This window comes from Triturus cristatus, chromosome 5_1 (assembly GCF_964204655.1).
Source record: "Triturus cristatus chromosome 5_1, aTriCri1.1, whole genome shotgun sequence".
NCBI classification, from domain to species: domain Eukaryota; kingdom Metazoa; phylum Chordata; class Amphibia; order Caudata; family Salamandridae; genus Triturus; species Triturus cristatus.
In genome coordinates this window covers 555,076,317-555,089,364 of record NC_140587.1, presented here as the reverse complement: position 1 = coordinate 555,089,364, position 13,048 = coordinate 555,076,317, and the positions used below count along the sequence as shown (strand labels likewise).

The 13,048-nt window shown below is 40.7% G+C and overlaps 1 protein-coding gene across 3 annotated transcripts in view; it reads right to left on the bottom strand.

The window, feature by feature from the left end:
* The window catches only part of TRPA1 (transient receptor potential cation channel subfamily A member 1), a 1,005,076-nt gene that overhangs the window by 71,169 nt on the left and 920,859 nt on the right, over positions 1-13,048 (bottom strand). For all 3 annotated transcript variants that reach the window (XM_085605436.1, XM_085605435.1, XM_085605437.1), the window contains one exon: positions 9,297-9,416. In XM_085605436.1, the coding sequence (XP_085461562.1) occupies positions 9,297-9,416 (120 nt within the window). The remainder of the gene's footprint in view (positions 1-9,296; positions 9,417-13,048) is intronic.

The following is a 13,048-nucleotide window of genomic DNA, read 5'->3' as shown; positions in this document are numbered from 1 at the left end:
AATCATCCTGACAGAACCATGTCCTTATCTAATCTCTGTACCAAAACACAAGCACTTATAAACTCTTCCTGCTGTCACCTACCAGCACTGTAGCTATCCAGTCACTATGCATGCACTTGTACAATGACTCAGTGTAGTAATCAGGAGACCACACTGGAGGGATGATGTCAACGTAGGTTTATTCATGTATCAGGTACACAGGTAGAATAAGTACAACATCAACTGTGAAAGTCCATATCATAAACCACACTGGGAGCAGTCTGCTAGCTGCTCAGCCCCATCCATCCAACTGTCACTCCTCATCCAGTCACCCAAGCATTCCACTCATAGCCCACACATCAAACATTCCATTCAGAACACTCACACAGGCTGAGCAGCCATGGGCAGGGAAACATGGGATAGTCAATCCATAACACCAGGATACTACATACCTCTTCCCTAATGGACAAAAGATAGATGTAACATAAATAAAGCATAAAAGATAAAACAGTATATAACTATAAGCAATAAAATTACTGCAAGAATAAATAGTACCCAACCCAGGGATGAGGGAAAAACAACATCGCAAAGGGAATAGAACTTATAAAGTTAAATCTAAAGCCCTGTCCCAGGGATGGCGGGAAACACACATCACAAGAGGGAAGTGAACAGAAGACAAAAGAGAAAGACGGATACACAAGAATACCCATCCCCCTCCTCTAATGATAAAAATGAGTATACATAAATATGTAATATCTCCATGTAAGGAGTAAAGTAAATGTGGACAGAAGGGACTAGTACCCAACGTCCTACACCCACCCTAAACAGGGGACAATGTGTACATAAATGTTGACTAGAGGGACTTAAACCCACTGTCTTGCCCCACACTAAAATAAGGGACACCAAATGTAAAAACATTATGTATTGAGGACAAAAGGGACAACACCCAATGACCTGCCCCCGACTAGTAACTAAGGGACAACCTGTGAAATAAAACGTGAAAGCTCTCCAATGTGAGGAGGCAACAAAAACCCATGCAGCGCAAGGAGTCTTAAGCACGCAGGGTAAACCCCTGCAACATAAACTTGTGCGGCGCAAGGCGTCTTAAGCACGCAGGGACCCACCCCTGCAACAAGTCAAAGAGACCACCCTCGCATAAGGGTACAATGTGAATATAGCAAAAAGTAGGAATAACTACAAAATTAAGTGCCAAAATGTAAATATGGAATAAAATCCCCAAAAACGTACCCTCTACAGAGCGCCAACCCTCATGTAAGGGAAAGCATACCCCGTGTAAGGGTTCACCCCTGTGTAGGGGCCACATGTAACACTTTTTTGAAAAAGGTCCTGTACCTAACCCCATGGCCATCTCTCATGTAAGGGAGAGTGAAGTGCAGCTAACCACTGTAAAGAAAACTAACACGTCCCCAACGTAAGAAAAACTTAATGTGAAATGTGGACGCTGAGAACTGTAAACTATAATATACAGAAGACATTCAAAATTGGCATATAAATACTGAATAGTGAGACATTGGCCATGGAGCTTCAAACTCGTAATGTGAGAAATTGTCACTAGATGGCAGGGTAACACAGAGCAGTGAATAAAGAAATTCATGGAAACAAAATTTCACAATTTTTAACAAAACTACGCTGCACTCGGGAAAAGAATGCCACCTCCAAAAAAACGAGTCACGGATGCTTTTTCAAAGTCACAGGTGCTCCGATAAGCCTTCGAAGTATGTTTTGCCCATTTCGAAAAAATACATTTCTTCATGTTGCAGATTGTTTATGTCCACGAGTGTGACAAACACACCAACCCGATTCTGTCACTAGATAGAATTAAAAGAAACTGGCACTCATCACCAGTGTCCCAAAACAGCATCATGGCTTCTGAAAAATGATCCATCCAATGACAGGGATTAATGGTAACACTCTAGCGCTGCAAGAAACGGAGGTGAAGAGATGAGAAGAACTATTATGGATTTGGAAATAGACACCCACTAGAGGCAACCAACACTGCACCACTGATGAAGACGTGCTTGGCGTTTTGAGGGCAGAACACTATTAATAAGCATGAGGCAAGACAACCTCAAAATGGTGGCACATTGTATCACGCTGCGCTGGGTGGCTCCCAGCATCAGCGTGCGCCAAACAACAAGGAGAAACCGCGGAGCTGATGGAAACGCTTCTGTCACTTTGACAAAGGTAAGTGTGTGCAATACTACTCACGAGCACAGTTTGTTGTTTTTAAACTTGTAGATGTCAGTTGGTTCTTCAGCACTGCCCAATAATCAAAGACCAAAAGAAAACCATATCACTTGACAAACCCTAAACACGTCTTATCAGGTTTCATCTTTTACAACCTTGAATTGTCATACGATTACATTGTCTTTCAGAAAGTGCACTCCCATCGAAATGTCATCAGCATGAAGACAAAAACACTTGCCAGGTGAAGCACACAAACGCACTGTGCAGTTGGACACCTGCAAAGAATTTGTGAAAATTTGTCTTTGAAAATGCTGCTGTGTTGCCACAAATACATCCTCATATCAGTTATTGTTCTGACAGCCAGCGCTACTGTAAAATCATTTGCATATGTTTGAAGACCTCCAAGTATGACATTGTTCAAAATCCCAGTGCCTAAGAAACAGTGCTCCAGCGTAGGCAAAAATAAGGCGCACACAAGTTAAAATTGTAAGACTTGTTTCATATAAAATGTACTTGGAAGTCAAACACTGCGCAGCATGCACTGAACTTATATGCTCACTATGCGCCGCGTTCATGAAACAGCTTACTGTACCTGTAGGCTCAAATCTTGTTGTTGTTACCTCTTGAAGCAAAGTACAGCACGCTTGTGTTGACGATGTACAGCACGCTTGTGTGAGGGCTGTCCAATGTGATGGACACCGGTGGGGTTGTAGTGCGTGCTGTTGCTGTACTTGTTTCACATTTCTTCTTCGTAGATTCATGTCTTTTGAGTGACACTGTTGTGTGTCTTCATGTAAGTCTTGTTTCTTCAGTCTTGAATTTGTCGCTTGTGTTAGTCGTCTCCTCCATGTAGTGGCTCCTTCCTAGCTTGATGTAGGAAGCATCTGGAAGATTTTCTTGTTGTCTCGAACAACTGTAGAGCGTGGGAATGTCCTCAACTTGTCACCAAAAATAAGTGTAGTAATCAGGAGACCACACTGGAGGGATGATGTCAACGTAGGTATATTCATGTATCAGGTAAGCAGGTACACCGGTAGAATAAGTCCAACAGCAACTGTGAAAGTCCATATCATAAACCACACCGGGAGCAGCCTGCTAGCTGCTCAGCCCCATCCATCCAACTGTCACTCCTCATCATTCAGAACACTCACACAGGCTGAGCAGCCAGGGACAAGTAAACATAACAACAGGATACTATACAACATGGGAGAGGCAATCCATAAAACCAGGATACTACACTCAGGCATTAAGACACACAGTGCTACAGTCAAATGTACACAATCTATGCAGGCCCCTAAGCCCCTGCAAACTACTGATTCACTCCTGCAATAACCCAGGTAGTACTCATGCAGTGCCCCAATCACACTGTCACTCTCTGTCCACTCCTGCTATCATCCTGGCAGAACCATGTCCTTATCTAATCTCTGTGCCAAAACTCTCCTTGCTGTCAACTACCAGCACTGTAACTACCCAGTCCATTTCCATGCACTTGTAGAATGACTCAGGCATTAAGACACGCAGTGCTACAGTCAAATGTACACAATTTATCTAGTCCCCTAACCGCATGCAGACTACTGATTCACTCCTGTAAAAATCCAGGTAGTAGCCATGCAGTTCAGCAATCACAGTGTCACTCTATGTCCACTCCTGCTATCATCCTGACAAAACCATGACCTTATCTAATCACTGTGCCGAAACACAAGCGCTTATAAACTCACCCTCCTGTCAACTACCAGCACTCTAACTATCCAGACACTGTCCATGCAAGTGTAGAATGACTCTGGCATTAAGACACACAGTGCTACAGTCAAATGTACACAATCTATGCAGTCCCTTAACCTCATGCAGACTACTGATTCACTCCTGCAAAAATCCTGGTAGTACCCATGAAGTGCAGTCCTTACACTGTCACTGTCTGTGCTGTTTTCCAGTTATCCAGCCAGTACCATGTCCTTATGTAATCACTGTGCAAAACCGAAGCATTTATAATTTCTCCATTCTCTTTTGATGCAGTACTCTAATCATCCAGTCAGTACCTATGTACTCATGCAATGACCCTGGTACTAATACTTACAGTATTACAATCATCCATCCAGTATTGATGCAGTCCTCTAAACACGTAAACACTACTTATTCAGTCCTACAATTATCCAATTAGTACCTGTGTACTACAGTAAATGGATTGTGATTTCAAAACCAAGCGTTTAAATGTTTTTTGTGTAGAACATGTTTGTTTAGTAATACAATAGTATATTTTATAGATTTATTTTAATAATATTATACATATATTTTTTTTAACAGATATTGTTCATCATTTTTAAAAAAAACTTACCATGGCTAGAAAAACAGAAAAAAGGACACAACAGAAAAAGGACTATTATTTGAAGAAAACACAACAGCAAGAATTAGATAAACAACAACATGTGTGGAAAAAACAAAAAGTCTTGCGGTAAGAGAACAAAATAATTCATTAAAAATCTTTCAAAGGCTAAAAACAGTGTGCACAATGTAGAAAGTAGAAAGAATACCTCAACTACCAAAAATATTAAGATGAAAAAAGTGAAAAAAATGGAAAATCATTTTCTAAAAAAACAATCCATGGTAAAAGGATAAAAAATGAATTTGATGAAATAAGGAAAATAATGTTTTACAATAGAGTTGTCTTTAATTTGTTAAAAGATGTGAAGACATAAAAAAAGATCAGCATTTTATAAAAAGATAAAACAGATTGAAACTATTGTTGAGAAGGCTTTTGATTTAAAAAGGAAATTATTCATTTTAATTTTAAACAGAATTCGATCACTAGATAAGCCAATACATTTTATGAAGGCCAAAAGTAAAAAGTAGAGAGTAATCAACAGAACTAACTTTTGTGATTTTTTTGGGGTGAATGGAACCAGTTCAAGTTCAGAGCCTTTTTTTAATGGAGAGTTATTTTCAAATCAATACATTATTGCTTGCAGTTCATACCAGTGGCCATGCTTATGAGGTTAGAAATGGCTGCCCAATTGAAAAAGAGAAGATGGTTCCCAGAAATGTAGAAGTGATAGCTGATGAAGTTCTAGGGAGACGTACTAAAGCCCCAGTGTAACTTATGATTGCAGTAGTATTTGCAGTATACGACTGGAATCTATTGATATTTTTCGGAATTTTTTACGAGTCTATAGTAAAAAAAAGTGTTAAACAAAAGATTAAGATGGTGCAAGCACTAGATCCTTGCAGAGTGAGAAAAAATACTGGTTTGCAAGGTCATTCTCTGGCTTGTCTTTCTAGAAAAGTATGTCAAAGTGTTTTTCATCATTTTAGAATGTTAGCAGAACATCATTCTCAAATGCGGAAGTTAGTCAGAAGATTGTATTACGCAAAAAGTCCAGCAATAATTTTAAATGACTTAAATAGTGCTCTTTTGCATGAGTCAGTATCAGATGTAAACAAATTTTGTGATGAAATCGAGTTTCGTTACTTTGGTCCTGAAGAAGAGAGTGGACAAAGTGAGACATTGATAGAAGTAGGTGTTGGAAAATATTAGTACAGAGAAGTTTGAAGAAAAAATTACAGAGTTTAAGGTAATTTCGTGTGAACGGCCAAATTATACTTGCATTTGTTGTCGATGAACTCACTGTAAAATTCAGACTAGGACTGTTGATTTGTATTTAAAAAGTGAAAGAGAAAATAATGATAAGTGGAAGGAATTTGCAACTTATTTGTGGGTAGAGGATTGCTTTGATTTGGGTACTGATCAGCGTATTTGTAAATATTGTTATAACAAATTAGACGATAATAAATTGCCTGCTAGAGCTGTCCATAATAATCTAGAGTTGGTAACTATTCCTCCCGAACTGATAGATTTAAACACATATGAGTCTATTCTATTTCAATGTGTGCACCCATTTCAGGCTATTGTTCGTATGGAGCCTAAAACAGGTAAATTGCCTCCTACAGATTTCCAGAGAGGATTAAAAGGTAGAGTTGTATATTTACCACAAGATTTAAAGAAAGATATTGAAACTAATGGTGTAGAGAATGTAGAAAGTGAACCACTAGTAATTCTAGTTAATGGTGTTCCTACTAAGAGTAAGAAAATCTGGCAGGAATTAGTGGATGTCAGGAAAGTGCAAAAATGTGTATGTGGAAGAAGAAGAAATAATTTTAGGAGATTATAGTGAAATGTCAAGTGGTCAAATTGAGAAAGTGGACATATCCAAAAGTGAAGAAATTTATGAACATTATAGTGTACATCCACTTCATTCAAAAGAAGTGATGGGGAATACTATTGCATTATTCCAAATGAAGAAAGCAAAGGGGACTCCCATGAGTGTTTGGGAAAAAAGTTTGGAAGCTCGTTTTCCCCAGCTGTTCCCAACTGGAAAAGGTGGATGATATGATGAACGATCAGTACAGATTCCTGCATCAGAATATCGGACAACAAGATTGTATGCAGAAGATCCAAGATTTCGACAATGTATCCCATATATATTTCATCTTTTGTTTGAGAGTGAAATATGAATTTCATATGCAGTGACCCACATATTAAAAACAGGAGTACATCTTCAAAATGTTTCAGCAAAGGAATTTATGGAAAAAGTACATCAGAGAGACGATCACTTAGAATCTCAACTGATTAAGCTGATGGCATGTCAGCGTGGAACTAATGAGTATTGGTATCGTTGTCATGGGGAACTTAAATGCATGCTAAGGAACTTAGGAAATCCTACGTAGTTTGTTACCCTAAGCTGTGCTGAATACGCGTGGTATGATTTACTTGAATTTCTTCGAGAAGCAAATTTTAATATTAAAAATTAGGAATACAAGACACCTGGAGAATTGTGTTCTTTGGATCCTGTAAATGTATGCAGATATTTCAATCATAGGTTTGAAGCTATGATGTCTTTTATCTGCAATACAACGAATCCTCCTCTTGGAGAAGTTATTGATTTCTTTTGGAGAAAGGAGCATCATGCTAGAGGTGCTCCTCATATACATATGCTTTTATGGATCAAGGATGCACCCAAATTTGGAACTGATTCAGATGACACTGTTTTATCTTTTATTGAAGATTATGTTACATGTGTTATACCAAAAAGAACAGAAGAAAACACCTTAAGGCAACAAGTGTTATAATTCCAAAGTCATCGATGTGGCAAATACTGTCGAAATAGTAATTGTAGAACCAGTAGACATCATGTCTTAAAACATTTAATTGAGATCATTGTGAAGTCTAGGCTAGAAACATAATTTCAACAGATGTGTTTCTCTCCAATAAGCAAATGTTACTTCCCTTTTTGTTTCTTAGTGGTTTGCTCCAGACAAACCACATCACAATGAATCTCAACTTTTACAATTGTTGTCCCTGTCTCATGAAGGGACTCTGGTCACAGCACACCAAACATTGTGAAAGGGAAGGCAGGGGTGATGATCAGCTTTTCCATTTGTACATCTGAGCCTTTAATCTGCTGTTTATTACAAAGCGAAAAGCAACAGGTGGCAATGCCCTTTGCGATTGCACATCTACTTAAATTGTTTCCCGGAAGGTAATGGATTTGACAAGCAGTGTGTTTTGTGCTCTCAAGGTAATAATCCTCCCGCTCCTTGGAGGATGCACAATCTAGAAAGAGAACTCTAGAGAGATGACCATATGAATACACAAATACTGAGGCACATGAAAAGCAGTCCATAAAGTGTATAGGTTAGTAACCATGAAAGTAATCAAAGACAGTCCATTTCAATTTTTCTTCCTTTTATTTTCTGATCTTTCTCTTATCAATACAATGAAACAAGCTGGCAGATGACACGTGTTTCGTTCTATGTACTTTTTCCTAGAAAATATATCTTTTAACAAAAGCGAGCAGTAAGTAAAAGACGAGCACGGGAAATCAGTAGAAAAAAGTCATAGAACGTACTGAGCTCCATACCTTGTTGCTGGAAGAGAATCTTATCTTTTGACTTCCTGTGAGTTCTATGTGTAAAGCTCCTTCAGAGTACTCGAGTTTATGGCAAAAATATAGAATGCATTTTAAAAGCAAGCCGATATCAATTGTCAACCCAAGCAGTTAAAACGGGTCATGACCAGTACGTGGCCTTGATAAGCTTGTCCTTCGCCAAACCATGCTCTTCCCGCAAATCTGAGACATGAGAACCTGCTGTTGTGTGCTGTGAGGTTTGTCGTGGTAACCTACTACATCCACTCAAATGACATTGGCTACTGATCGTGCACAGGCTTTAGCTAATTGCTGTATGCTTAATGAGTCCTGGCTCTTTCCGTTGATGGGAGGATTCCTACAATTAGGCCCAGACACTTCACTCTGTAACAAAATTTTGAAAAATGTAAGATAATAATCATTTTTCACCAAACAAAAAGCAGACTTGAAGATTAGCTTCTTCTGTTAACTGATATTCCATGACCAATCTACTAGTAACGTGTTCTGCTATATAAATCTTCGCTCCCTCTCACTCTGTGTTTCTTTGCCCACAGCTATATTTCCAAGGCTGAATTATAGCCTTACTATGTAGTAAAAGTATAGCAGCGTCAGTAATAGTAATGGTAGTAATAGTGATATAGTAGTAGTAGCAGCATTATTATAATTATTATTAAAATATTAGTCTAATAATTCCCAGGCTTTTCACTATGTTGCCTAAGATCATTTAAGTTACTGGCAGATTCAGGCAAATGGTTGAATATTAAGATGAATGGTACAGTGATAATAAGTGTCAGGAAGTCCAGATGGGGCTGGTAGCTGTAGTTACCGGCTTCATCAAGATTATAATTTATGGCATTTCACAAAGTGATTTCAACTGCTCAAAAAGCCACCCTAACCACTATTTAAAACACTGGGGAAAACATGCAAGAATTTGTACAGAAACACTTACTCTCACATATTGCTCCTTGAAAACTTGAAATTCCTATCATGACCCTGCCAGAAGTACTGTGACACTCAGTAAAAGCAATTACTGACTAGGAAAATTACAGGGGTTATTCTGGTGCGCTCATAATGAAGTCCAATATGGACTGCAGTTATTCTAAAGTTACTCTTCCCATCAGCAAACCACAGGAACAAATGGGGCAAAAGCATGTTAAAGAAAGCATTTAATACAATATTATTCATACTTACAGATTTGACTGCCAGCCCCCAGATCCTTGGCCTGTTTGGATATACAGTGATGCAAGTCTTGTCCACCCTCTTTAGAAACCAATAAGGCAGTTTTTTTTCTAAGCTGGTATGAAGGTTGACCTGAAACAATGTAGATACAGTCAAAAGTCTGGCATACACAACATGTATGAAAAGAAGAACAATATAGATTACAATATGATGTATGATACAAAGCAGTATAATGCGTTTGGCACTGTATTAATGGTACATCTCATAATATCTACATCTAATATGTGTCTGTGTCTAATATAAATCTAGAAGGTTTTAACAAGGTATTTTGCCATTCTTGTATCAGGACTCACTATTAAGAGGGCATTAGGAGACACATATCAATGAGCTAGTCAAACAAAGACACTGTGCAGTGAGGATCGTATGTTTGGCTACTAATGAGGTGGATATTGCATGGGCAAATAATTGCATATAGCAGTAGATGCTTTGACTGAGGCTTCTGAATCTACAACTAAAGGGGTATATGTCCAAAAATAAGGCTTCTTTTTAAAGGGCAATTCACCTTTTTCAGATACAAGAGGTGGGGAGGGACTATTCCCACCGCCCTATGCTGGTTAGCAATGCCCATATTTGGTAGCCATCCATTTGGATGGGAATGCCAATGCCAATGTTAGTGCTGACTGTGTTTTCCACAAGAAGCAAGAACATTACACCCTTAAATGAGCATGATTGCCTTTTGCCTTCACTTGGGTCTCAGTTGTCGTATCTCACCATCTTAAAAGAACTAAGTAAAAAACTTCCATCCCAGGTTATTAATTGTGACTTCATAAGCACTAAGTATCCAGTGACAAGTTGGACAGATTTAAATGCAGTGATAGAGGGAAGCACAAATTAACTTTTCTGGGTGGCATTTGCTAAATCTGATTATTATGAGTTACAAAAGTAGAATATCCCCTTTTACTGGTCAAAAAATGCATGCAGATCCCTATTCTAGGCAAAAGAACAGGTATTTTCCCACTCCCATTTATCACACGTCTTCAGCAGGCAGTAAAAGATACTGGTGGATAGATGCAGGTTGGAGAAAGATATGCCCAGACCAGCACAGGGTTTTACCAGGTGCATTTCTGTGCCTGGTAAAACTAGAACTGGGATAACTGCACATGTTAATCCTGTAATCCTGGGTGCAGCAACACCGTGCCAGTTGTGATCAGATGAAGTGCGCTCCCCTGGAGATAATGCTCTAGCTGACTTGTAATCAGGCTTTGCATGTGCAGGGGCACCTATATCATTGATAAATGACACAACTGTAGAACGGGTGCAATATTGTGAACAATGTACACCATCATTTACACAGCTGAGATGTACATGCCTTATTACCAGTTTACTCACCAACAATGCCAAACAGATAATTAACAAACACTTGGCTTTGCTGGTATTGCTACATCTGCCAGGGGTGTTTGACTCATTCGATCACATCATCCTTCTTGACAGGTTAAATACTGTACATGAGACATAAGATTTGGAGGTATCTAATTGCTATGGAAACCTGTTGTGATCCTTATCTTTCTTTGTCGGTTAGTGCAAACCTTTCAGTACTTCTCTAAAGTGGAGACTGTGGGATATCTGCTAGGTCTTACTCTCAGCATGCATTCCTGTTAGACTAGGCTGTTTCAGCTGGTTTACCCCACCTTACGTTTTGCTCATTGGCTTCCTCTTTTTGACCCGGTTTTTGTTTGGGTTTAGAACTCTAGGCACTTTACCACGGTGCTAAAGTTCATATGCTCTCCATGTAAATTTTGTTTATGAATTAGTGTTTCCATGATTGGCTTATTTGATTTACCTTTAAGTCCCTAGTACAGTGCACTGTGTATACCCAGGGCAGTAGCGGTCCGTGGAGGGAGTTCGGTGGGGCAGTGAGGCGGGGCGGGGGAGGGGCAGGGTGGGGAAATGTAAACACCGGAATATGGATGAACGGAGGTAAGTACACATTTAAATAAATAAAACGAATTCCTTTGCGCGTGCTGCATCGCAAAATGCGATGCAGCGCGCGCAACGAAATTTGTTTTATTTATTTAAATGTGTACTTACCTCCGTTCATCCATATTCCGGTGTTTACATTTCCCCACCCAGCCCCTCCCCCGCCCGCCCCGCCTCACTGCCTCACCGAACTCCCTCCACGGACCGCTACTGACCCAGGGCCTGTAAATCAAATGCTGCTAGTGGGCATGCAGCACTGGTTGTGAAACCCACACAAGCAGCCCTTCAAAGGGTTCTCAGACCTGCCACTGCAGTGTCTGCACGCAGTTATAGACTGCCATGTCGACCTGGCAATTGCACCCACATACCAGGCCCCAAACCTTCCCTTTTCTTACAAGTAAGGCACACCTCAGGTAGGCCCTTGTTACTCCATAGGTAGGGTGCAGTGTAGGTGAGAGGTAGGACATGTGCTGGTCGTGTGTGACATGTACTGATAGTGAAATACAGTGTATTTTGTTTTTCCCTCTGGAATTGATATCTGTACCCTAGGAAAGAATCGGAGCCACTTTGTAACATTTTAAACGTATTACGTCCCCTATGGGACAAAATAGAGAAATTAAGTTTGAGCTCTCTAAAATAAAAAATTTATAACACATATTTTAGTAAAGATGGTTTTTAAATTGTGGGTTTTAAAATGCCACTTTTTGAAAGTGGGCATTTTCTTGCTTAATCATCCAGTGTGTCTCTGCTGGGTTGTGGATTTACTGTCTGGCTTTGGAGTGACAGGGGCTGGGGATGTGCATTCACTGTAGACAGCCACTGGGGAGGGTTGAGGTGTGGCCTGCCTTTCCTAGATGAGTTAGGGCTGGGCTGAATAAACCTGGGCTGCAATTAGAGTAGTGAGAGGAGATTTCCTTGCACCTGATTAGGCCTGGTCTGCCTTACACATGCCACCTCCACCTCCAGCCAGAAAGATGGGCCAGAGAGGAGCGAAATGGTTTGGATGAAGCTCATAAACTCACAAGAGAACAAACGGATATGTGGTATTCATATTGGGGCCCAGGACTTTAGAACTCTTTTGGACTCAGACATCTGCCAAGAAGTAAAGCTGGAGAGGCTGTGAGGGGGAGTGGCAGCTTTTCTGTGTTCTTTGCCATGTTGGCCTGCACTGGCTGCTTCTGTCTTCGGCAGACAAAGGACTAGAGTGAACTTTCTGCAAGTTCTTTGAGTTTCTCCGTGGGCTTGAGGCAGAGCTTGCCCCCTGTTTAAGAAGTCTCAGGAACAGCAAAGACTTCACCTTCCTCTGGGTACTGCCTCTGGGACCGCGTGTCTCCGCGGTCACAGAGGGAAACCACAACCCAACACCGTCACCAAGCCCGCCGGTGGTTTCGTGACCTGAAGGCACTGCAGAAGTCACTGCCACACTTCTCACCGCATCCCTGGTCTCACGGAAGACGACCGCCACCACCACTGAGACACTGCTTGGACCGCGACCTGTGGGCACTACATTCCACACCGCCTTGCTTCACCCTGCCAGCTGACATCACCACCTTGGTCTGCATCGTGTTCTGGGGGCACCGCTTGGAAGCTACACAAAGCACTGCCTCATCCCACACCACAGCCGTGTGCCATGGATGCCAACCCCATCGATCGCTGATCTTTGACGGATTCTGCTGCTTGCACCGTGACCATCAGCACCGCGATGATCACCGCCCTGCTTCGCACCACAGCCCTGGTCTCTCAGATGCTACTGGACAACCATCACCAAGTCGCTGCCTGCACGCGAC